The following is a 27,801-nucleotide window of genomic DNA, read 5'->3' on the forward strand; positions in this document are numbered from 1 at the left end:
ATAAAAACGCACTACAACAAGGACTTATAATCTTCTTGGGGGCCAAGATGTGATAAAGCCTCCCTAGACTGCATTGAAACAGGCTCTGGGTGCTTATTTACATCATGAAAGCTGGAGGATGGTGACAGGTAAGGCAGGTGTGGAAGTGCACAGTTTGTACATCTGTCCCTCCAGCTACAGTGGAAGAAGCCACTCACCTCCAAACTGAGCACAAGCACTTCCAAGCCCCTTCTGCAGCTCAAAGGGTGACTCACAGTATTAGAAATCCTGTTGAAAACACTCTTGTACCCTTTGAATCAGGCCCTTTGTGAAATAAGTCACCTTTTACTCAAAGATATGTTTTTACATGCTCTGTGAGTCCATCCCTTTAGCCATTCCCAGCACAAGGAGAATCTATTTTTTCTTGTTTGGCCTATAAGTTTTGTGGGCATTAAAGTGTCCATGAGCACAGGGTAAAAGCAATTAAGCATATATACCTGGTAAATGAGATTCAAATGCTTCTGTCACTCCCAATTAGCTAAACCATGGATTTTTCTGGTATGATAAAAATCGAAATCCTGCTCCTAAACTGTAACTTGCTCCCAGGACCTGTGTGACAGAGAACTCAGCTGAAATCTGAGTGAATTCACACATGTGAATCTAAAAAACATTACAGTCATCTTTCTAGAGTTAGCACATGCAAGCTAATTACATTCCCTGAGCAGAAAAACACTTAGTATGGGTTTTAAATTAGTGTGACTACAAGTAAGATATCAAAGTTATGGAAGCAGGCTACAGTTTTCACAGCGTATCTATGGAGTTAACACCTAAACTCCTGTTTTCTGCAGCAAAATATCAGTGTCATGTTTCTCCTTAGCAGCACATGACAGATGATGGCTGCTTCTGACTCTTTCTGGAAACCAAAGGGACCAAAGCTCTTCCTAAAGAGCACTCTACAGAGCTCTACAGAGGGTCACATGTGAGAGATTTTCATGTTTCCTACAGGCCCCTTGCACATTTGCTATGTTGTTTCCCCCTCTCTGTTGAAGTAATAAATCCTTTGGGGCTGAAGCTGCCTCTCACTGTGATATAGCACACAGTTTTGCTTCAGGTCTCAGTGGAGGCTTTTAGTTGTTACTGTAAGATAAATTATAGCAGATAACTACAGTACAGATGCTCTATAGTCTTCAGAAGGATCACCTGTCTCAGCTAAAGTTTATTTGTTTCTTGTTTATTTACTAATTGAAAATACCTGGTGCCTAAAGGTAAAGCACTCAAAAATTACTAGCTTTCATTTGGAGAAACAGATGTCATTTTAACCACAGCTTTTTTTGTTGGCTACAGTTGGCAGACCCTCACGCAGAGGCAGAGCTTTTTGATTTGGTCAAGTAACAGATCATTAAACACAGCACCAGGCAAACCCAGGGAACTAGGAAAATTTATAGAGAATGCCTCCAAAATACTTCAGCTGCAAGTTAGGCAGAACATACCTTTCACTTGTTCACTCTGGCCCACTGACTCAAACGGTAAATACACTGGGCAATTTAATAGGTAGCTGATGCCAGCACCTGTGGCTACAGATAGGAAGTGTACTTGATGCTATAAAGAGCAAAGTTGGTAAATTTGCTGTAGGATCACAGAAAGGATATTTCTCTTTAATGATTTCTAACTGACAAACCTCTTGCAAACAAGAGGTTAGTTGATTTCAAAATGACAAACCTCTTAACACTTTGAAAAGCCTTTCTCATGAATTCAGCATTCACAAGTGGTAACAAGATTATCATCCCTGCAGCACGGGATGTACAAAACACATTCCTGAAAAACTGAAACTTGAGAAAACCTCCTATTTCCCAGCAGCTCTTCCTCTCCCATCACCTTCACAAAACATTAACCTTAAGGCTCACCCAGACTTTCATTTCTCAAACTGTGAATAAAGGAGAAGCCTCAGAATCTGAGATACCAACAAGCAGAATGTAAAGGGGCAGTGCTGCGACAAGATGGGAGGTCCTGTCCTCATTAGCATCCCTCCAAAACAGACGTTAGGGATACCCCTCAGCCTGGAAAGTGCTTCCTGGGGAGGCAGTTCTGAGTGGTACTCAGACCTACAGCAAATCTGGCTGCATTTGCACCGAAATTTGATTAGCCATTTCCAATAAAGAAAAGCATTTAGCTTGTTCTAATGTTTTACTAAACTTGCAAACCTGAAGGAGTTTTCTTGTGTGAACTGTCTTTAATTACTGCTGTTTTCTTTTAGCTTTAATCAGAAGATGGAACACCTGCTTTGACGTTCATCTCAAGGTAAAATGCTGACACTGTAAATGGCAACGTTGTCAAAATGCTCTGATATGTTTCATCATAGTTACTTTTTTATTGCCTTCTTTAAAAAATTGAAGGAAAAATAAAACCACTCAAATATTCCATTTTGAAAAAATTAGGAGTTGTTCTCATGAAATAAAATTTTGACAAAAACTCTGAGGAGTCATGTTGTGCCAGATGTCCTGCAGCAATGAAGCCCAAACAACTGCAGTTTATGTGCAACAAGTCCTAGTTCTTATTTCTCTCTTCCAGCAAAACTCACATCCCAAAATCAGCCAAATTTTGGTAGAGGTTTTGCACACCTCTTAAGCTTGTAGCTAGGCAGTGGGGTAGAAAATCCACTTCTTTTGCAGAGTGTGTTACATTTAGTGTTTTGTTGATGACATTAGTTTATTTAGGGTGAGAACATCCTACTGTGAACTACTTTAATATGAGAAAAAAATAACTTTGTCACTGGACAATGGATGCAAACAATGTATTTTCCAAGTTTCTTTCCACAGGTTGTTTTCCACAAACTTGTTTGTTTTTTGTCAGAGGGATGAAGTACACAAAACATCATAATAACCCAGACAGAAGAGGGATCCTGGGTTTGGAGGAGTAGAGAACAGTCTCAGTAGTAGAGAAAAAGTTCCATATGAAGAGAGCATGATATTGTTCTACACCCCTCTGCAGACTGACAGACAGCAGTGTATTTTGGTGATAATAATCCATCACAACACAACTTCCCATTCCCCTAAATGATAAACCAAATTAAAGTTGGGTGCAAAGAAAGTGAAATTAAAACTGATTTTTTCCAAATTTCATGAGAGGTGGCCTAAGGCAGAGACCTGCACAAGAAAAAATCTGCTCCACAGCATACAGCACTTGGCTTTGATATTTTTCTCATTAAAGGAAAAGCCCTAGGATGGGTTAAAAAGTGACAGTGCAGGAATGAGAAGCAGCAATGTCTCCCTGCAGTAAAGGGGAGCTGTACTCCCTCCTTCCATGCTGAAAAGCAAGGGAACAGACTTCATTTCCCTCCTCTTCTATTTATTTCACACATTCTTAAAATACACATTCCTTTTGTCAATATTCACAAAAGAGGAAGCAATCAGTGAAGTAATGCATTTTGCTTAGAGAGAAATGTAAATTCTCTCACTTTGAAACATAACCTAATTCTCACCTCCAGAAGTCAGTAGAATGTAGCCATGATATTTTCTGAAAAATCCTTTCCATTGGATTTTTTCTTCTGAGAAGCTGAGAGGCCTCAGGAACAAAATGTAAACAATGATTATCTGCTGCTGTGGAATGCAACAGGTGGATGTATGATTGGTCTCATGTTGTTGTTTCTAATTAATGGCCAATCACAGTCCAGCCGTCTGAACTGTCTTGGTCACAAGCCTTTGTTATCATTCTTTTTCTATTCTTAGCTAGCCTTCTGATGAAATCCTTTCTTCTATTCTTTTAGTATAGTTTTAATATAATATATATGATAAATTAATAAATCAAGCCTTCTGAAACATGGAGTCAACATTCTTGTCTGTTCCCTCATCCTAGGACTCCTGCAAACACCATCACAGTAGAAGACCTTTCTTAGAGAGCAAATTTTTGCACAAATGTACAGTTTCATTCTGACCACCTCCAGATCTGAGGATAACAACTTGAAAGTAGGTAAAATATGTCAAACCAAAGGTCTGCAGAGGTCAGTATTCTCCCTCTAATTGTGAATATGGAGGCAGGCTGTTCTGTATCCTGTAAATTGTTGTTATTTGTTGTCCCCTGGTATCAGCTGTTTTCCCCCTTGTTTTTTTCATGTTCTCTTTTTGCACTTTCATGCCCTTTAAGACCTCATTGTTTACTTAGGTTCATGCCTGGCCATATGAGGAGGCTCCTTTATGAAATGGATAGAAGCGCATGGGAACAGAGCAAAGAGTCAGACTTTTCCACATGGGATGGGATCCTAGCCTTCTTCTCCCACTGTGTTTGTGGCATCTGGGTTTACTCTCTTAAGCTGCAAACCATAGGTTTTTTGCTGGTCTGCATCAAAACAAGTATGAATATAGACTACAAACCATGTCCTGAATCTATAATGAATGACTGCTTAAACTGTTCAGAGATGCTCCATGAATATTTTAGTTGGAGATAGGTCAGCCTACGAGTACAAAGTACAGTTGCCTCTTACATGGCAAATGAACAGGTGTAGAATGGTAAATCAACAGCATTTGTCTCCATTTTTCCAAAGAATGCCTGAACCTTCTTTGAAACTTTTGAATACATGGAAGAATTAAGTGTCTATACTCTGATAGGGCAGCTGTCAGAGTATATACCCCACTAATTTCAGTGGGGTTGAGAGATCTTCAGGAAATCAAGTGTTGCATGGGGTCTAACATTTGAAATTTTTCCTTGATGTCTATAAACAAAAAAGGTTCATCTTAATCTACACAAACTATATTTTCTTTTGGTTTTTTCTGGATATCATCAAAAACAAGCCTTGATTTATCAATATAAAGCAAAACCAGATGAAAATTTACAAACTATGTACATTGTTTCTAAAATTTAGAACAGGTGTAATATTTATTTCCTACATAGCATACATACATACTACATGGTATCACTGGTAGAGGTATCAGTATTTTGTGACTTCAGTTATTGAAAACTACAGGTAAAAAAATTTCTTCAGTACTTGAATTTTCAGTACTTCACTAGAAATTAGTGTCTGAGGAACCCAAGTAGAATGTGCATCTTATGCTTGCATTCAGGAAATATTGTATATATTACTTTGAACACACTGGGGAAAAGTCTACTCTAGAGCTATGGAACTGATGACTGAAAGAAGTTGTGAATACAAACTCTTCAACTATGAATATAACAGATAAGTCATATTCATAATACAGAAAAACCTCTAAAAATTAAATGGGATGAACCTCTGACTTTTATCCTTATCCTGTTTGTAGATTCAGATGTTCCCAACGTCTTACAGAAAATATTTTTATATGGCACTTTAGACCTAGGAGCAATCTTCCAGTCTATAAACTCCCCACTTAATTTCTGTTGGCTTTCATTTGTCTCATCAAAATTTACTCTGTAAATTACACTTCCCAGAGTAGTTTCACTGAAGATAGCAGGACAATCCCAGTTAGGACCTAGGTTATAACAGGATGTTCTTGTCAGTTGGCCCAGAGGAGTCAGGAAAGGTGAGTGAGACAAAAATCTAACCTTTTGAACTGAAATCTTGCTCAAAGATTTGAGCCAGAAAGCATTCTCCCATTTTTCCTATTTGACCTTGTTATGGGTCAAATGGGAGCTTCAGACAAGCCCTGCCTTAGGCTAAAACTTTTGGCAGCAGCTTGAATTTAGGCAGCTCACCCCAAATCACTTCAGCGCACAAGTTGTCAAGAATGGTAGATGGGTTCATTATAAAATGCATTACTTTTTGAATAGATAGAAGATTAAGAGTCAAAAGGCCTTAAACAGAGTTACTTACTACACATTATAAAAGAACCACTAGTAGATTACATGAAATAGCACACAAGATTAGGGTACCTATATTAAAGCTAGCAAAGAAACAGTTTAGATTAGAAGTCAATGTACTTTACCACTGAAATGACAATAGTGTACATAGAGTCCTTTCACTCAATCCCCAGCAGAGTAAGCACAAAGAACTGTTGTCATGACTTTGGGGAGAAAGCTCCACATGTTTCCAGGGAATGTGCAGAAGATTTCTCCTTTGTGAAAGTTGATGTAGCTTCTATAGTTTGTAAAGTGAAGCATCTGTCAGTCAGAAATTCCAGCTTATCTTTCTACATGTGCTTCCACAGCAAAATGTCCACTGTCACCTAAAAGCATCAATTCCATGGTGCTGAAATAACTCCATCAAGGCAAACTGTCTTGATTGAGTCATTGCACCAAGGCTTAGATGAGCATATGTGAGATGCCCTGAGTTATTTCATCAGCTAACGAGCAACAGATATGCTCTCGTGTGATTGGGGAAGATGCCCTGCTACAGACCTTGCTGTGGACCTCACAAACTGAAAAAGCCAAGACAAGTAAGTGAGTTGGTGATCACAGGGATGGCTTCTGTTTACTCTAAAAATGTCATGGCCAAACAATGCTACTGGTCAAATGTCAGTTTTCCATGCATTAGCAGAGGTAAAGAGATGTTTTTACATTCTGGAAATCTCAGCCAGAGGAAAGAGAGTTTAGTACCTTAATAAGAACAGACACAGTAAAGATGAGGCATTTACTTGTATAAATAAGTAAAAAATCTGCATCTTGAAGTCCATATCCCAAATGTTTCACTCGAGTCTTACCTCCACTTTCATATTCAGGAAAGCTGAAAGGACACAAGGAATACAGGCAACCAAATGTTCAGAATCAAATAGAATCATATAATTTCTAGCAAGTACTAAAGCTCAGAAAAAAAATCAGGATATGCCAATGTAATTGATATTCCTGTGCATTAAGACATAGCCTTTTAAAACATGATATTACACTGTTTTATTTAAGAACTTTTAACTCATCATTACTAGATACTTTACTCTTCTCACTAAACACCTATAGACTCCAGACAAAAATTCTTGTCTAGGGTGAATAGAACACTAACATTTTCCCTGTTGGCACTCCATGCATTATTATAGAACTGCTTGGGGGAAGTCATCAAGTTCAGAAGTGGAAGGTCCAACACGAAAAACTCAGGTCTGTCTGTGAGAACATGGTGAGTGACTATCTGAAGGGATAACTGGCATCTCCTACATTACACTGAGCTACTTTGAACGAGCAGGATAGGTATGAGTCTGCCAAGAGAGGAGCTGGTAGTGTCTGTCACTGGAAATGTCGGGGAAGGTCCAAGCAGCAGCTCTGATTGTGAGCCCGTTTTGCCCCAAAGTACATGACAGACCATGCAGCAGTGGTGGCCCTCAGACAAAAACCAGCAATCCAGAAGAACTTAAATAATATCCATTTGCCATCTGACTTCCAGGAGCCAGACAACTGCCTCCATGATGGCATCTTTGAAAATCTCTACAAAGCAATTTCTCAGAAGTCTGCAGTTCCCAAACTCCAGTGCCCCTCTTCACAATGCTAAGATGATGAAGTGAATTATTTATGGATTCAAATGGTACATTCTTCTCCCTAAATAATTGTTGTATAATTGGGATAATGTCCTTCATTGTCTGCCTAAGTGAAACTTGGATAGGAATAAGTCTTGGCTTTCAGCCATTTGATCAGTAGTCAGAGCTGACTGAAAACTTACCATCACGGCATTCAAGAATAATTAATCTTTTCAAATAAACAAAATATGTCAGAGTAGTACTCCTCTTCCTTACAATATTTTATAGTATTTTAGATTGAAATAATTTTAAAATGTCTTTTCCCCCTTCTAAAAACTCTTGCAACATTGTACAAAGCAATTACGACAATATTTTCCACCTTTTCTCCTCCTCAACCTCTTCCCATCATCAATCCTCTTGTATAAGTAGATGACTGTCAAGATTGCAATAGGGAGTTATTACCTCTGTATAGACAATAGGTCTAGTGTTCATGCCACTGCAGCCTTGGGAAGGTTTCAGAAGGAAGTTAAGAAAAGGTCTCCAGATTCCTGAGAGCTTTACAATGTGAAACAGGGGAAACTGAATCAATTTGGCATCTCAAAGAGAGGGTAAAGACTCTGATAAATTTCCTGGATGTGTCCACAGTGCTGCAGTGGAAGTAAATATACTCAAGTACCATAGTGGGATCTCTGTAGCTATACAGGCACAGTAACATGTGTTTGGCATGTTAATTAACTCTGAGTTAATTATCCCTGAGTTAGTTAACTCAGGAGTTAACACAACTTTCAGAGCAAATTTTGCAGAGAGCACTGAGTCCTGGTTTTGCTGAACTGAAGGAGCAGAGAACTTATCTTGAGAAGTTTGAAGCCATTTGCTGCACTGGAAAGGATTTTATCCTCTTGACTTCCATGTCTAATTTGGAGAGGTTCCATTTTTGATAAATGTATGAAAACTATCCTTCTGCCTTGCACTGAAAAACAAAATTTTAAATCCAGTCCTTAAAACATCTTGCAGAACCAGACCCAAAGGCAGGAACTGCGCCCTTGAAATATCATCAGTTATGATATATGGAATACGTGTGAAACAACAGGCCAGCATCAACACATCAACAGTCCACACCAGCACTAAACACCTTGTGAGGGCAAAGACTCAGACACCTGTGAATGCATACAGATATACCTCTTCAGGCTCACCATCTCAGGCACCCTTGCAATATAACAAATCACTGCCTCTCATTGCAGGATTTGCTTAATAGCAAGCTCTCACCTCTTGGCATATCCTGAACAGTTTCTCATTAGCAGAATTACAAAGATATTTTCCCTTAAGTATCCAGCATTTCTACTGGCAGGGCTGAGCTCCAAACAAGAGCAGAAGCATCTCCTCTGAAGTTTTCAGTAACTCAAGGTATTTAACACCTTCTGTTTTAGTACTCTTGAGCAGAGTCTGGATCTGTTGCTATTTGTCTGTGTGGGCTGTATTTCCACATTTTAAAAACATTATTACAGCAATTCTTTACATCACAATGATGTGACCTGACTAGATTTCAACAGAGTGAGCAGCTTTGTGTTTCAACATTTTAGGAGAGATTCCCCCAGACAAAATGGTGATTTAAGTATGGAAAGATTCAATGTCCAAAGGAACCCCTCAAAACCTAGTTCCATATGTGACATTCAGGGGAGGCTAGAAGCTCCCTTTCTCCTCTCTTTAATATCTGAAGATGTTAAATGAGGAAGACTCAATAGGAAGTAGCTAGCAAAAGTGCAAGAGAGAATTATACAAGAATCAAAATATGTGAATGGAGAGTAATTTTCTGAATCTAACCATCCACACATAGAAAATGAAATTATTCCTTGAGAAATAAATCAGGATTGGAGATAAATTAATTTGGTGAAGAAGCAGTAGTAACAGACATCTATCTAGGTTAAGAACCTAGCTGTAGTATTATGTATCAAATGACTGATATTTTTCAGCTCAATCTTCTGATCAAACCAGGAAGATAAACAAAAGAAATAAAAAGAAAGTAAATACAATTATCTGTAGCAAAGTATTTTTGTAGGTTTCTAATTTAGTAAGGCAGCAGAGAGAGGGAGAGGAAGTAATAATCAATGAGGTGTTGCTTTTTGCCTTACTCGTCTGCCAAGAAAAAAAATCTACCTCACATGTCAGATATAATTATTTATGTACATTGAGAGTAATGATACTGAAAATTACCATAAATCTTCCTTACTCTGATCTTTTAAAATCCATGACAAATGTTTAATACATCCAAATGGCAACAGTAAAGTTGTTCTAGCAGGGCTGGGAGCTTGGTGATGAGCACCCTTACGCCTGGTCCCCTCCACCTCATGTAGTAAAGCTGAGAACTCCTAAGTCAATAACGTAATGATTGATACACAATCGTTCCTGAGCTGGGTAAAGATGGTGGAAACACTTCACTTCCTTGCATTGCATTTAGACTGAGTAAAGACAGAAGAAACCCAGCCCACCAAGCAGAGGACTGGGCTCCAAAACACTACAAGAAACATGAGCAGCAGCTCATGTTCCTTCCTTTTCTCCTCACGTTTTCTCTTCTCCTCCATGCTTCCTCTGCAGCAATACATCTACTCCTTAATTTTTGAGCTTATACTGATGCCTTAGGATTTTAGCTTTTATATTTTTCATTTATTTGTAATCCTGCAATGCTTTAATGTATAACTCCAAACTCCATATAAAGTGTTAGCTACTGCTTTCCCATTTTGGTCAGACACAACAATTCTTCTCTAGGCCTGGGAATCAAGGATAAGCTACTGTCTTAGGACCAGAGAAATGTAAACAAAAGTAAGTTGAAGGAGGAGCAAACTTAGGGTAAATGTCTTCATTACCCAAAGCTATAATTTACAGATTGACCCCCAATATGCAAATGGACCAAACTTTTCAAAGTATAAAACCCATCAGCCTTTGTCCATTTTTGGGTGTAGCCCCTGAAGGGGCATCATCAGCCCTGAATTATTTTTAAATGAGGCCTTGGCTCTAGTTACTCTTCCCTTAGTGAGATAGTTTGGTTCAGCTTCTCTTCCACAGTTAATGGAGAGCTAAATTAGCCATGTGGAGTATCAAGAGAGTGCACATGCTCACTGCAAAAGCATCACCTGACAGCAGTCAAGAGGCCTCTCAAGCTGAGCACCTGAATACAGCATGACGCCTGCAGGCAGGGTCACAAACATAGAATTACTGATGTAAGATGTTGGAGACTTATTCCATAGTGGGACATGTCCTGGCCTTGTATGAAAGAGCACAGCTGTGACTAACAAAAGTGCCTCCATGTGGTTTTATATGGACTTGGAGCATGTTCCAATCCAGTTAAATGGGATTCCACCAGCTAAGATGTCTGCCTAGCTGCTCTGAGCTGGGCAGACTGAAAAAATTCGGAAAATCCAGACTGTGTGGCTAATACCTCCAGGGTCTGACACACAGTGGAGTTACATTCCTGCATGCCCCCTGAGCTCTGGAGTCCATCCTATTTGTGCTCTTCAGCCTCAGTAAATGTCATCTGACTCATGTCCTCTAGGAATGAAAAGCTGAGCACTATTTGCAATCACTGTACTGCTGCCTCAAGAACCAAATGATGGCCCTCTGGCTTGCTTCCCTGCCTCCAATTGCAGCAAAAATTGGATGTCTTGGGAGAAGAAGGTGGTCAGAGCAAGGAAATATGAATTATCATCTCCCAAGATATGGTATGCAACAGTCTGCACAGACACTGTTTACAGCAGTGGGCTTAGGACCCTGAACAGATGTAGAGTTCCTCTCCTTCACTGATACATCTAACCAGTTTTCAGGTGTTTACTCAAATAATAGTTCTGCTCAGGTAAGGAAACAATTCCTACTAAGAGTGACAGATAACCTTCACAGGCCTAGGGCTTGGTTGGCTACATCTCCTGCATTCCATGCAGTGCTGCCATGGCTCTGCAGGCTTCTCACTGAACTCACTCAGAAACTACCAATGTCCTCCTGTCTTGTCACCTGACAGGCCAAAACTTAAAAGCCTCATCTACATGAAGCCAGGACAAAGTATGCCATTCACTGACAAAATATGCTATTCACATTCAAAAAACCCCAAACAATTCAGCTTCATTGGTTTTTGTGGATCTGGGCCCTTGCTAGAGACAGTGACCATAAATTATTTCAGTGTTCTGGGAGTAAAATAACCAACTGTTCTCATATTTGCTTTCCAAGAAAAGACATGGTCTTCTGTAGCTTAGATTTGCTCCAAGCTACAACAGCCTACAGTTGAGGTGCCAACTTCAACAATGTTTCAAGGCAGTTGGACTTCTTCAACTCTTCACACTTCTACTCTGGAACACTCCTGGGGATAGCTGTGAAATTTCAACTGATTTGCACTGGTCTAGGATATTGCCTTGGACTTCATGAATACAGAGATAAATAGGACTTACTGAAGAAAATACAATAGATATCTAATTAAGTGGATATTTGTATTGTTTATAGCAGAATTTGGATGAAGACTGATTTGTCTCTGAGTGGTCAATATTGAGACATATCCCCAGATGGTGAAAATGCAATGAGAGTAGGGGGTATGCGCAAAGCAAATGAATGGAATCAGACTGTGTACTATTTCCACGGTCTTGTAATATTTCCCTGTCAGAAAGTCTGATGTTTACTCTTGGCCTGTTACTATGCCTAAGTGCTCAGTATTTATTGGAACAAATTATTAGAAAAAATAAGCCAAACAGGAAATTAATAAAGACTCATTTATGTGGACGAAAAAAAAAAGCTTCTCCTCACATCTGATAAATAGCCAGGAAGGCATAGCTGAAGGATCTCCATGTCAAATGAATATTTGAGGTATTGAAAAATAAATTTCAGTGAATTACAGCAGGTTGACCTAAAAGGATGCTAAATGTAGCTTCATTTTTTATTCCTAGTGGGCATGAAAAAAGTTTATACACAATGAAATCACTAGGTGAAACTACAACATGTATGTGACTTCAGCTTACTAATTTGCCTTTCTGTTGGTTTTCCCAATTTTGATAAAACAGATTCATCACTGTAGAGTTCTTCCTTATTTGGAATAAAAGGTCTCAATATCCAGTCATTTTTATGTCCTGATTTCTCATATTTGCCTTGTTAAATGAGCTCAATTGTTTGTAACCTTACCCCACTGATGTCATGGCAAATATCTATCAGGCAATCACTCTTCCACAGAACTGCTCAGCCCACAAGATTAATAAAGGCAGACCACACGGATATCCAACACCCATTTCCTGGCTCTCTAAAAAACCTCCTGCCACAAGACACCCTCCAGTTACTTCCTTTGTCTTCCTCCACTATTACTTTTTCTCCATTTCTGAGCATCATCCATCATCATCATCTTAGCTCACACATGTTGGTTTTCCCCTATGACTTTCCTGTGACTTCTTATGGTGAGATCCTTCTCCTCCTTTTATAGGTGGGAGCACTGCAGCATAATATGGTGTCAAGATGAGGAAAGGTATAGGCAGCTGTGGCCTCTTCCATAGTACAGGAGGAAGAAGGTGACAAACATTAGGATACAACAGAAAATTAGGAAATAAACCAAACCAAACCAAACCAAAAACCAAAACAAACAAAACCCAAGACAAACAAACAAAAAACCATCTAATTTGGCTAGGGCATTTGAGGAATCTAATGCTTTGAGTACTTTCAGGGCATAAAAACCATAAATTGTATAATCATTATTAATAGCTTTTCTGACATCTTGGTCCTTCATGTTGAAGCTGTGTTTTAATTCACTAAATAGTAACCACATAAACCTGAAATCAAACAAAAAAGACGTCTCAGTGATAGAAGCATGGTGACATGGCACAGAATGATACTCTCTGCCTTTGTTATCTGTGACCACCAGAAATACAGACAGGAAGAGAGACAACACAAGCGTTGCTTTAAGATGTGTATTAACTCTCAGGCTGTCAAAGCACAACAACAGAAATACATCTGCAGCAAACTCCTGAAATAAAGAATTACCTTATACAACAGCTTCAGAGGATGAAACTGCATTTTTTTCTCCATAAATACAGCTTCATAATTTAGTCTCTCCTAAATGTTGTCAGTAGAGAGAAGGCTCTAGAAAATAAGTAGCTTTATGTGGTGAGTAGTCAGCAAGCTGCATGTACTTCTTGTGACAGTGTCTAGCATATACACAAGAGTCACCCAAAACAAGCCATCCTGATGCCACAGCTAGCTGGAAAATACAGAAGAGCCATGTATTTAGTGTATTCCTGAACCTCCACTCACACAAATACAAACTTTTTTATCCACTCATACATCGAACCTTTAGAGATAAAATCACCCAGATTTTTGCTGCTTTCTGGAGACAAGAAACGCAACCAGTGTTAGGGTTGCACATTAATTTTGTTTAGAGAAATCTTGATCCTTTTGCACTTCTCTAATTTGGAATAGGACAGTCACCAACATGAGGTATACTAAATAGCCACAAAGAAGTGTTTGTAACCTGGTTTACTTTCCATGCAGAGAGATTTACTTAACTTCTGTAACAGAGAGATTTCTCTAGCAGAGAGAAATCTTCTTAAATAGACAGATAATTCAGAGAAGCACTTTGAACTCATGATTTCATGGCTCCTGCACTCTCTCTTTTTGAGGTCTAAATTTCCCTGTATGTGTGGCAGGGGAGGTGGTATCTATTCACACACTTTTGAAGTAAACAACTCAAATATTTTAGTCTAGAGTACCCTTAAAAAGCCAGCCTTGGTCAAGAGCCATCATACAGTTGTTACATTTATTCTAGTTTGGTGAGTTTTGGTTGGGTTTGATTTTGTTGTTTTCTTTAAATATAAATTTATTTTCAGCATAAAATGTCTCCACTTAACTAAATTTTATCCATTTTCAATTTACCTAATTTTGCATTTCACTCCTGCCCTGCAGCACTCCATCTCATTTCAGGGATGGATAATCCTACCCGATTTCTTTATCCCTTCTCTCCAGACACAGTAATTATCAGCTCTGAGAAGTCAAGAGGGCAGCTTCTCACAGAAACCTTAATAATAAGTGTTTTAAAAAATTGTTTAACAAACTATTCTAGATATAACAATTAAATTTCCCCCTGAGCTATAAAGTTTGGGAGCCGAACATTTCTTTTATACTGTTGAATAAAAATGAGTTTCTTCTAAAGAAAGTGCTCTGACAAATATGCTACAGATTTCTGCTGATGTGATTTCAGTTGGCAGTGCATCTCATTGCTTCTTATTTTCTTTTCTCATTTCATTACCAGCCAAGATGACCAAAGTATAAAGTCTTAAAGTAAGTTTTCTCAAACACATGGCCTTAGCATGTGGTTCAGATAGACACAGAATGTTTTTGGAAAAGCCCATTTTCCTGATGCAAGATGAAATGTCACATTAATGGGGATTGCTGCAACTTAATGGGAATAAATGCTACATCTGTGATAACCAATAACTTAACCAATGAATGGCTAAAATGCTTTTTAGCTCTTAATCTGTGACCTACTGTTTAGGCTCCCATCAATCTCAGGGATTTTTTTTTCCCCACAGCTGAATGGAAAAAAAATATTTTTCTTTTGAAAAGTCTAATTTTACATAGGTAAAAAATTTGCTCTGTTCTTTTTTTCCTCTTTGGGAGTTTTCAAATGATGAAATCCTTCCTCTGTATCCCTCAGCCAAGGGAACAGAAGAGACATGACGCTGATACATATGAGAAGAACAAGGCATTTGGAAGGGTGGGTGCTGCCATCAGCTGCCAAATTGCCTCCCATGGAAAAGCCAAGTCAGTGGGAGGGTTGGAAGCACAGAACATGAAGATAGTGCACTGCTAGAGAAGCTCAAGCTGCCTTCACCCTGATTCAGGGTGTCTTTCAGTTCAAAGGCAAAGTAGTCGGAGGAAGCAACTTGGTTTTGAGAAGCTCATCGCAGACACCAAGAAAAGATGGATGTTTTGAGAATAAATTGCACCATCAATAAGCAAAAGGATTTGTTTTTTAATTTTACACTTAGTTTTACAGAATTTTCAGACAAGCAGCTCAGTACTTATATATCAGTATTTCAAATTACATGGACATTGACTTCCCAGAAAGTCAATGCTGGAAACTCACTGATGTGTTCAGCAGCAGGGCTGCTGAGCATCCCTGCAGTGAAGACTTGTTCAACAACTGGCCTCAGACTCTTGAGACCCTATAGACAACCAGATACTGAAATCTGCTAAAATAAAGCAACTTTAGGCAAAAATAATTGCTTTAGTGGCAAAGTTTGAGATGTCACCTGCAATTCAGTTTCAAAAGAGTAGAAATCTTTTCAAAACCCTGTTCTGGCTTGGCCCTGACAGATTGAAAGTGAAGCCAAGAGTGGGGTTACCCTTTGCACAGGGCATGACATCACTGACTACAACAGTAAGTCACAGGAAAGGAAGCAAACCCACCCAGTCAGGTTTCATGTAACTTTTTATTAAAATATAACTTACAAATAACACATCTTACAAAATTACAGAGTCCAATTGTAATTCCTGAATTTTACAGCTCAGCATTAATATTGCCATATATTTACAAATGGCATAAAACAAGTACATTGGGATCTTTAATACAAAATAAACTTGTTTGATGGAACAAACTATTTCATATATCTATACAGAAAGGAATTTTTTCCAAACAAGAGCTACAATTAAAACTAGCCACTACCTTAAACTAACTACTAACTAAATCTTCAAAACATAGGAATGGCTTCACATTAAACTAATCCATGAGAAATAGAGCTAACATATGTTACTATATATTACTACTATATTTTGTAATATTATTTATGTTAGTTATATTATATTGTATTGTATTGTATAGTATTATAAACATATATTGCCACTACATTGCATTAATATTGTATAATAACATATATTAGAAGAAAGGTCTATGTGATTGTCTATTAGAAGAAAGGTCTATTGCAGCTGGTTCCGTATTTTAACATTAAACAGTTGCAGCACTGGAAAACCCATAATAAAAGTTCATATTTAAAATTTTCAGTTTCCTTTAGGAATCCAGGTGAGCTCTTTTCTTTGGCGATGTCTCATCATCTTCATCATCAGGATAACCAAATACTTCAAATAGACCTCTCTGATAATTAGAAAAAGGTAATAAAATTAAATTCCCACATTGAAAAAATATACGCTGCACATCTGTTTTACCCCCAAGTCTTAAGAGTGAGCAATAAAATTCTTGCCACAGTTTTCTGTAGCTGCTCAGAAGCTAAGATTCAAATAATTCTCAGCTGTAAAAGGCACAAAAGAGGTATCACTTCCTGCATTTTGTCTGCTTAAAAACACTTATAAATTCCCTGGTGGGCGATAGATTCCAAAAAAAGGCAATCTTATCTGTATATCACACACACAGGGCACCAGCTGGGCAGGGAAGAAAGTCAAGGAGTAACAGTTCAATCATGCAGAAGAGGCAAAATTAACCTGTGCCCACCAGATTAACAACAGACCCCAGTCCCACCTTATCCTCCTTGAACCTTACCCCAACCTAGTCAGGGTTTCACTCTTAGTGAAACTAGTCAGAGATTTGGGTGAATTTGTCCCTAACTAAGGTACCCTGTACAAGGATATTGCTGACTGTTCCAATTACACCCAGTAAAGCTCCACGATGCTGCTCTACTGTTCTATGTGAGGACAGGAGCTTCCATAAAAATTCTCTCCTACCTTGGGGGCTGTCACCACTCTTGTCAGGGTTGTATATGTTGGATAGGAACCATTGGAGCTTGCTGGTGATGTTGGAGCTGCCTTCTCTTCACCTTCACTGAACTGCACATCTTCATCCACCTGTGAGACTGCTGCTTCTTTTACAAATGTCTCACCAGGCAATATGAAGGAGACACTGCAAGAGACATAGGACAAGTGATTGAAGTTTTGCCTGATGTTTCAGACTCAGACAGGTCATAAATGGCTTCCAAAGCTTTAGAATTAATTGACTTGGAGAAGGCAATCCAGCTCCAGCCCTGATTCTACCCGCACCAGAAGCTTCACAAATATCCAGGCAGACTGATAATGAGGCAGACTGAATCCTGACTCAGAAGAACAAAGCAAGATTATGCTCTTCATAAAGCTGAGAGTTTTCTGAACAGAACATTTAATCTACTGACCACATCAGCTCTTCTCAAAGAAAGGTAGATGGAGGTTTACTCTAACTCGAGGAGTTTTCAGCAAGAATGAAATCCAACCCCAATCCCAGCCACCTGCCTCTGCTGCTCTTTGGGAAATTAAAAACTAACCAGCAGGCCTGCAGAATGGCAGTCACTGGCAGCTTCATAAGACAGAAACTGGGCCATACCTGTTCAGTTTCTCATTTTGCTGGTATTTTTCTTGCTCATATTTTGTCTTCAGTTCCTGGAATGTGTGAATGTATTTGACAGATTCCAGTGCATCAGAGAAGTTCTCAACTATATGTGCAATAAGGAACTGAATATTCTCCTGAATAAGAACAATACAGGGTTTCAGTCTCAAATGTTCACATACAGAAAGTCAGAAAGCTTTTAACTTTTTATTTTGGAAAGTAACCGCTTCCTTGTCCAGAACCAAAATATTGTTATCAAGAGCAAACAGGAAGCAATCAGATTTATTCTTAGGAAAAAAGCTGAGATCTAGAAAGAATTATTAAACTTCCCTTAGAAATAGACGATAGACTCAGCAATGTCCCAGTTCCATTTGTGACTCTTCTAGCAAAACAGGATGTTTGCTATCTTGGAAAAGTCTGCCTTTTGCCTCTTGCCCTGCGAGGTCCTGGACGTGTTGGTGCTAAGGCTGCTGGTGAACTCACCTTTCGGATGAATTCAAACAGCTCCATCGAAGCAGACTTGAGCAGGTTGCACTTATTCCTGTTGTCCAACACAGCATTTACAACTGGTTCAAACAGGTTTCCCAGAGTAATGTAATGGTTATAAAGTTCATCTTTCAGACCAATTATCCTCCTCATAAAGCGAAGAGCACCTGTGTGAAGAAAGACATTCAAGCATTCAACAACCACATGCCAGGCTCTCACCTTATTGTGGAAGAATTGAAAAACCTGGTGTTACCCCAAGAGGAAGATGCACCCCAAAGTGCAGAAGCAGATTTGTTGACTGGTTACCTTTTCAGGAACCATGGATTTCTTTCTCAAGTCCAGCAGCAATGCATTCCAGCATGCATAAAGTTCAACTATTAACTCCCCACTGTGCTTTTGTCCTTGTTCCCCTCCCAGAACAAGCCCTAAGTCTTTAAAGACCTTGGTGCACAGAATTTCATTCACTCTCCACAAGGAGAACCAGATTTAGGACATTATTAAGAAAGGACAAAATTTCCACTGAAATCTGATTACAAAGGATCCTGTCATGAAGATTTGAAAGGATCTCTGTAGAGATTTGAAGATTTGAAAGGAGACAACAATCCTCTTCCCACAAGAAACTGCATTGGTCTGTGCTTACTAACAGCTGCTACCTCATTTTTTTCCAAATTACCTAAATTACTTAATTGTAGTCTGTAAAACCCAGCAAATGAACAGGAATTCTGAGTTCAAGTGTACATTGGTACTGGTACACCTTCCACACAGGACACACAAAGCCTTGAAAAAGGAAATCATGACAGTTCTGTACTCACACAAGGCCAGAAATTTGTGTTTGGATTTCATCAAGACCAGTGTTCTTCTTAGGAGATCTTTCTTGATAATGAAAATCTTCATGTGATACTTGTGCCGTTCCACACAAAAAGACAACAGCTCCAAAACTGAGGCAAGTATTTCTGCTGTTTGATAATTATCTACAAGAAAAAGTAATGCCATAAGTTGTACAAAAAAATAAATAATGTACTATCAAAGTACACTGAGCTCAGTTGCTATTGCAGTCCCTGACATATTTTTAGTGGACTTTTTGTTTTACTGGATTGCTTTGGGAAGCAGGACACTGAGTCAGAGCAAAACAACAAACACAACTGTGGCTTTTTTGCCTTTACAGTAAATATTCTTTAAAATTAGACTAGTAAAACTATGGCATTATTCTCAATATACATGAAGGAAGCGCATCTTTACAAAGTAGACCATCAAGCTATATCAGCATTCACAGCTTCAGGAAAGGGCTATGAAAAGTCCTGCCCCCAGAATCCCTGTCCCTGGAGGAACAGCAGCTTGCAGGCAGGCATCACAGGTCTATGGCTGTTACCGGGACTGTAAGGCCCTTCAAAGGGAAAAAAAATTAAATTGTCATTACCTATTTCATACCATTCTTCTGATGTATCAGCCAGAAGCGGCACTGTAAGAACATGGATGTAACGGTCGTAGAAGATATCGAGAAATTCAAGTATTTCTAAATTCTAAAACAACAATAACTTCATTAAACACTGGCATTCACATACAACCTTTTAAATTAAAGAGTAGTAACAGAAGAAACATCCTACAAGGAATTCTACTGAGTTCTTTGAATCTGCAGCACTGTCTTCACATGAGATCAATTTCTTTATTTTGAGACAAACTTTTGTTTCTTGTGTCTCCAAACAACCTAGCTATCACTAGAAGAATTCCCAGCATGGATGCAAATATATACTGGAAAAAACATCAGTGACTCAAAGTGCTTGACAAAGTGTACTTAAACCATTCTGAAATGCACGTAGTTTTGCTCAGAAGAACCTGTAAACCATTTTACAGGTATTCTGGTACATAACAATGTATTAAAATCTTTAAGGATTTATCATCCAGATGAGAGAGCTATGGTCAGACAGTGCTATGGCACTGGCATGTGGGATTGTGTGGTTTAATACTGGCTCGATGACCCACATACCTTTCATCAGCAAAATTAGCTTATCTTTTGCTTATTTAAAGTCTCTATCAGACCACACTCCACTCAATTTAAAAAACCCTATAATTTTTTATCCTCTGCCCACAATAACAGCAATAGAGAATATCAGGCTTTTAAGTTTAGCAAGACAGTATCGTGTTTTCTGCCATTCACATTCTCTTACACTAGCTATGGCCAGCATTTTTTCTGGATCAATCAGAGCACACAAAATCTCCATTAACTGATTATGTCCTCCAAACTCAGGGTTTGGACTCCAGATTATCTGCTCAATGACCTCAGTGATGAGTTGGGTATCCTGCAAAAAAACCCAAAGAAAGAAATCACAAAATAATTACTCACAAGAATAGAATGAGTTCCCCACTTCAATTTTTTTAAAATAAGAATTAAAACAAAACACAGAAATTTAGGTTTTATTTTTCTGATTATTTTCCTGTTTGCCCTAGAAATGGTATATTCAACAAACTCCAAACCACTTTTACTTACATTCTCACTCTGCTGGGCCTCTTGCATTACAAATTGTTGGATGGTGGCTGGACTAAATTCTACTAGATAAGACAATATATCGGTAGCAGCAGCTCTAACTTGCAGATCACCCATTCCCTCACAAAGGAAAATAAAAAGATTAATTTGTTAGAGTAAATAAAGTTTGGTACTTATTATCACGTGAAGTTGCAAAGAGGAGACAGTTTAAAAACTGGAGAACATTTTGTTACAAAAATTTTCATGAGAAACATGATAATATAGTTACAGAAAAACAACAAGGAACCAGGCAAATCCTTTCCCTACTACTTTCCTCCTTTAGAAAGGGCACAAGGCTTTCTGTGTATTTGAGAGCCCTAACTCAGGCTAGAAACATTCACAACATCCTACTTGCTTCAATATCTAAATTTATTGATATTCTATGCCTGCTATCCACAATTTATTAATTTTATACTAAAGGACCAACTGTACAAATCAAGGTGTATCACAGTTTCTGTGCCCATTTACAGGCAACAAGAATCCAAAACTTTCTTTGAGGGATGTGATTTTCTCTGATTAAAAAAAAACAACAATCAAGCTTCCACATGAAAAAGTCTTTTTCACCTTTTGACTACCTTGTCACAGGGACTTCACAGCCCTCAGACTTTTTCATCATGAAGTCTGAAAAGTAAAAATAGTAAGAGCAGTGAAGCCAGGCTACTCCAGAGCAGAACTGTGGGCAGCTTCTGGATTCTGGACATTACCAGAAAACTCCACTCTCAGCAGAGCAATACTCTCCAACCAGGCTTACAAAAAGGTGCTCAGCAGATAAAAATAATAATAAAAAAAAAATTAAAAAAAAAAAAAAAAAAGAAAAGGCTCCATGGCTGTGGGGTGGGCTTCTCTCACTTTTCTCATTTTATTAAAACCAGTTCTAAGTTTTCACTTACCATTAACATTTCAAGAGTTGGAAGAAATCCCAACTTTGCCAAAGTTTGAAGAAATTCATCTCTTTTCTCAGGTAATGTGAAAGAAAAGGCACAGAATTCCTTGAAAAACTTCATCTGGTGCACAGGAAAAAAAAAAGTCTTATGTATTTGAGTCAGAAAACTCTCTGAAAGGAGGAAACAGTTACAATTTGTACTGGAGGCTGTACTGCCTCTTAGAAATACTTCTAAGACTGCAGAACTCTAAGGACAGTTTCGCTTTCTACTTCATCCCTCTCATTTAAAGCCTTTGAGGAACCACCAAGACTGCTGACTTACCAATTCACATTGTTGCTCACCAGCAGTAGCTTCATTTGTTAATTGTGCCAAAACTTCAGGCAAAAATTCCTCATCTTTCTGTGGAGCATGCAAAAAGAACACAAATTACACAGGGCCTTTCTGGAAAGTGAAAATATGATCTTTCTAGGATCCCACACTGCCCTTATTTTTTATCACAAAGAAGGCAAATACTAGAGTACACATCCAGCAGGATCATTTCCTGCACTTTCAGACCTCCTCCTGTGCAGCTGAAGCATCTCCAGGACACCAGAGCCACAGGTAAAGCTGGGCACAGGGGATGATCCCTAAAGCTGATCCCTAAATTTGTCCCTACAGTGTGATATTTCCTTTCTTTCTCTGCTGTGCCACCCCTATGCTTTGCAGTTCTGCCAAAGCCCACAGACTCCCTGTGGGATTTGCTACACCCACACACACATCAAAAGGACAGAGAAGGACAGTCCTAATTTGTTTCAGACTCCCTCAGAGCACTTTGCACATCAACTTCTAGGGAAGCAACTGGAACACTTCTGATGTAAAAAGTGTTAACCAAGAGAAAGCTTTGGCCCTACTGTATCTGCACCATTCATACTACACTGTGAACATCCCAAGGGGATCAGTTTCCCTCTTTTGGATCCGCAGCATTGCAAAGCACCTTTTCAGTCCATTTCTGTGAGGAGGACTCCATTGCAATTTGGCTGCAGCCACATTCTCCTGAATCTTACTATCAGCAAAACCAGCTCTCCCACATGCAGGCACTCTGCTTTGCCAAGATGGGAAACTTTTGTGACTATTATGTGCTTTTCAGATTCACATCCTCTACTGGTATAAGATATTTAAGGATATATAGGATAACACTACACTTTGTGTTAAGCATTTCATTCTCTACACTCCAAGAAACCCAGGAACATCATAATCTCTCAAGTGTTTTGGCACTTTCTGCCATATCTGTCCACCCATTCCTCTGCACCTCTTTACATGGAAAACAGTGTAATAAATGTCCCTGGAATGAAATACTGGAATTTGCATGTTCCTTAAATACTTATACAAAACCATCTCCAAAGGTTTGTTTGGCAATCAAAGAGAAGGACTTTATTTTGTTACAGACAATAAAAAGTATTAAGATATTCACCTGAAATTTATCATTTTGAAAATACAAAAAATCCAAGGTATCAGAAAAAAGAGAAAGCATTCAAAACATTGTCCTATGATTAACTTACACAGTGTTCACCAGCTTTTAACCATTTCCAAACTATAGCCAGAGGGATCTCTACAGATCCCATCTAAGCCACATTAAAAAACACTTACCTGCAATGCCTGTAAAATCTCCTCTTTGCTGCAGCTGATGAAGGAATTGAGGGTAGAAAGAAAATCCGCTTCAAAATCCGATGGATTAGGCATGATGATGGTGTGAATGTAATGTGCCCTAGACGTCTGGCGGATTTTTTGCCTGAGTTCAGGGTCTCTGATAGGAATAACCTCCTGAAGCTTTGCTGTTTTGGTTAAGAATTCCCTGTGCCGTCCTGGCTGAGCCAAACAAGGATCATATTCAAGGCATCCAACAACACCCAGAATACACTCATCAGAAAACATCACCTCAAACAGAATGGCTTTGTCCAGGTACAAAATTCCTCTCACAATGTCAAACAGAAGATGCAAGCCTTCAGTGTTCTTTACACTCTCACAGACTTGGAAAAGCTGTAGAAGCTTTGGAATATAGCCTTCGTTCTTCAAGGCCAGTGCTAGCTTTTGCTTACGGGTGCATGAGAGGCGAACAGAAGTCACTAGGTCTGCAATCTCTCCAAGTCTGTGGAGTTCACAGGTGGGAAGGTCTATCAAATGACTAATTCTACCCATTTCTTTAGGCATTCCTCTTCTGACTCAAGAAGGTCCTGGGTAACTTCCAGAGAATGACACCACTACCCAAAGGGGACAAGAGGGAAGCAAGACAGGAACCCACTCTGCATTGCCCTCCTGATGCTCTGCCCCTCCAACTGCCTCAGGTGTTCTTCAGTCATTGTGATGTCACTTGGATTGGAGCCTGCTGATTGGTCCATCCCTCTAACTGCCAGACTCCAGAATGTTGGGTTCATGACTGTCCAGGGTCACGGCAAGTGACCAGTGGCTGTTGTCTGTTGTTGACCTTTTAGAACCTCTAGAGCCCCTTCCAGTACCTGCTAGGGGCCTATAAAAAGGCTGGAGGGCAGCCTTCTTACAGGCTCTTAGAGCCTCTTTCCAAGCGCACGGAAGAGGGGAAGAGGGGTAACAGCCTTAAGGTGTTTCTACTGGATATTAGGAAGAAATGCTGGACAATAAGAGTGGTGAGGCATTGGCAAAGGTTGGCCAGAGAGGTTGTGGCTGCCCCATCCCTGGAAGTGTTGAAGGCCAGGCTTGATGGGGCTTTGACCTACATGGTCTAGTAGAAGATGTCCCTGGGGCATTGGAACCAGATGAGCTTTTAGGTCCCTTCCAAACCTAGCTATGATCAAATTGATATCATGGAAGCAAGCTGGGACACTTCCCCAACTGCACTGCAGCTGAGGGCTATGGGCTTTTCAGAAGCAAGAGGCTAGGAAGTGTTAAGGAAACTTCCCTGTCCAGCCACCCAAGAGCCACTCTGGAGTCACTCTCACATCACCTCATGTGGGACTAAAGGCTTTCGCAGCTGTATCCTCACTCTCACGCAGTCAGACTAGGTTTCCTTACCTGCTTAACCCTGGGTTTCCCGTAGCAGAGTCTCAGATGTCCAGATCCTCAAAACAGTTTAATCATGATTCAGTAACTAAATAACAAAATAACAACTCAAGCTGGCACCTCTGAGGAGGAACCTTGAATAAAGAAACTCCTGTGCTTTTATCCCCTCACTGTATAAGGTCATGAAGGTCTGGGCTCATCAACTCCTACTGTGTCTGAGTCCCCTGGCTGCCCCACAGGTCCCTTTGCCGTTTGTAATGCAAAGGGTAGTTCATGGCCTCTTGCCTTGGGCTTGGGCTCCTGCCCCCCCCAGAGCTCAACCTGCATCTTGTACTGCAGCTGTATCCCGAGTTACCTGCACTGAATGTATTCTTTAACACCTACCTCACCAACATCTACTGAGAAAGGAATACAGCTGGCTGCAAGCAACCAAGGGCACTCCTGGAACGTGTAGAGGACAACTTTCTTATCCAGGTATTAGACGATCCATCCCTGGAAGTGTTGAAGGCCAGGCTGGATGGGGCTCTGAGCAATTATGTCTAGTGAGAAGCATCCCTGCTCATGGCAGAGGGGTTGGAACAGGATAATCTTTAAGGTGCCTTCCCATGAAAGCCATTCTATGATCCTATGATTTGGAAGAGATATAAAACCAGTAATAACTGTACCTCTTACCCTGTGTTGGCTCTGGAATATATTTTATCTTTCTGTCCAGGCAAAAAGGTAAGGAAAAGCACTGGGAGAATGAGTACACTAATGTTATGAAGACGAGACCCCAGGGTAAGCCTGGGGCCTATGCGGCAAGTCAGAGTTTCAAACTAACAAAACTGTGCTACATGGAGTGTTTCCTTGGACACCAGCTCTGCAGAAAGACCCAGGTGCTCAGCACCCAGGGGTCTTAAAGTCTCTTAAAGTGACAGGGTTGATGCCCTCTCAATCAGTTGGTCCATAAGATGGTGCATTTCTGGACAATCATTCTAGAGTTCTGAGGCTTCATTGGCTGGTTAGTCTTCCAATCATATTTCATATTAATGTCATCATCTCATGAGGTAGTTTTCAAGAAAATTCCCTCGCCCAGATATCACCACCCCCCCTCTTGCGGGCACACCTTCCTATTACAGCACATTTAACTCCATAACTTATTACTCCATAACTTATTACATAAATTAAGTATAAGAATTTATTACAATAATGAACAATTCATAACCCTACCTACAAAAGCTAACTTTATTTATAGCACTAATAGACTACAAATACATCTGTAAAGAATGCAGAGAACATATATGAAATAAAGGCAAAAATCAATTCGGCATCAATGGAAAAATGCATCTGAAATAGGCATGGAATGAGTCCCATGGAAAACAACACACAAAATTTTCCGGAGGCCTTTAGAAAACAGTAGACTATATGCAGGAACAAATTGTGATACTTTTTCTGGTCAGAATCACTTTAATATAAAGTTTTTACTGGAAGATGTTGATTTATTTTTAGTAAAATAATCATGGTAGAAGTCAGTTTTGAGGAATTTCTTGTTAGAGCTTTATGCTATGTATCTTCTTTTCATAGTTCTGGTACTCTGCTTCCTTTTGCCTTTGAAATACTTTTCTAAAAAAAGAGAAAGCAAGTGTAATAAATGAGAGAGATTAGAAGTAAAATGTTTCAAGCCTAGCACATATTTTTAATTTTCATTTTATGAAAATGCTCAGCTCTGGATTTTCACTTCAATTAAAATGTCATAAACCAAGAAAAATATTTCTACCTACTCCATTAAAACATGCAAAATACTTTGTGAAATATGAATTGACGGATATTTGGTCTCCAATGAACCAGAGATCTGTCTTTCCATTTGTGGAGATGGTGGGGAGGAGGAAGTGATGAAAGCATTTCATAAAAAACATCAATTTGAAATGGAAAATAAAGGACTTTTAAAAAGACTGGCTAAAGCTTACAGATATTAGCTATGAAGTGACAATTTTGAAACCTAGTATCTAGTCAGCTAGGAATAATTCCCACTTTTTAAAATTCTGGTTTTATAAAGACCAGCTCAGCTCCATTCACAGAGGTAGTGGTGTGCAGGCAGCTGCTCTCACAAGACTGTGGATGATTTTTTGTCTTTAAGAGAGACACAGAAGAACAAGATTTGCAAGTGTGACAAACACTTTTCCCACTAGGCTGTTAATCTGACTGGGTAACTCCTTTATGCAGCACTGCAGACCTGAGGACATTCCCAGGTTGGTGCATCCATGCAAGTTGTGCCTTAGTTCTCCATACATCACAGGGGCAGAAATAATCACACTGCAACACTACAGCATCTTCTTTAGCCTCAAAATGCTGGTGTCTGCTGAAGACCAGCACCAGCTCTGAGAGCCAGAGGCAGGACTTGGGGCACAGAAAGTTCCCAGCTTGTGCTGACAGATGCTTTGCTCACCAACTCCTTTATTAGTAAAAGATGGATTCAGCTGGGACTGTTTGGGCATGGGGTGTGTGGTACAATTTTTGTTGGTTGGTTTATAATGGGTTTACTTATTTCTTGGGTTTTCATTAAAAATCTAGGCATGTTTCACGTTATCAGAGTTGGCTCTTTAGAGTGTCTCAGTCCTGCCCTGCCTAGATATCTAGGGTATCCTTCAGTGACAACCTAATCAATATGTCATTCAGATACGCTTGGCAATTAAGAAGCTCAGATGTCCTTGTCAGAATTAGAGGCACACCCTGAATCCCACTGATTGTCAGTGCATTCTGGGACTTCTTAATGGCTTTGCTGTTCTTTAAAACAATTAAGAGCCTGAAGAACAGATATGCTTTGGAAACAATAAATAAATATGAAGGATTTACACTAGAGGCATGCCCAGATGCCCAAGCATTGGCAAAGACAGTTCCCAACAAGGAACAGCCTGGTCATTACCTGCTCCATGCTGTCTTGGGGTGATTTTATGATGATACTCTATTCCCTAATCATCTGCTCTATGCCCAGAAATTGTTGATGTAGTTTTAAGGTGGTTCTGGGGGTGGAGGTTGAGCACTGGGGCTAAGGTTGAGCCTGGGGGCTCTTGTGCAGGCTTTCATCAAAGCCTCACTCCTGGGCATCCATGGTTCCCTGCAGACAGGCAGACTTTTTTGCTTAGCTAGCTTGGTTTTTGTTAGCTTAGGCACTAAGTGTTTTTTCCTTTCCCTGGCCTTGGAGGCTTTGACAGCAAACCTTCCACAGTTTTTTGTTATTTTTTTTCCTGAACTGTTCAGTTTGGTTTTGGTCTGACATCA

General features: G+C 39.5%; 1 protein-coding gene across 1 annotated transcript; it reads right to left on the reverse strand.

Annotated features, from left to right (window-relative positions):
* Positions 1-16,341: 16,341 nt before the first annotated feature.
* LOC118685695 (serine/threonine-protein phosphatase 4 regulatory subunit 3B-like) lies at positions 16,342-27,454 on the reverse strand. The gene is given in 13 exon segments (XM_036381347.1): positions 16,342-16,425; positions 17,010-17,184; positions 17,638-17,777; positions 18,124-18,293; positions 18,939-19,097; positions 19,544-19,646; positions 20,292-20,423; positions 20,612-20,728; positions 21,538-21,651; positions 21,853-21,930; positions 23,158-23,714; positions 23,717-23,768; positions 27,446-27,454. Coding segments are annotated over 13 exon segments (1,890 nt in total).
* Between the last annotated feature and the right edge of the window lie 347 nt (positions 27,455-27,801).

The sequence above is a fragment of the Molothrus ater genome, chromosome 3 (assembly GCF_012460135.2).
Source record: "Molothrus ater isolate BHLD 08-10-18 breed brown headed cowbird chromosome 3, BPBGC_Mater_1.1, whole genome shotgun sequence".
NCBI classification, from domain to species: Eukaryota; Metazoa; Chordata; class Aves; order Passeriformes; family Icteridae; genus Molothrus; species Molothrus ater.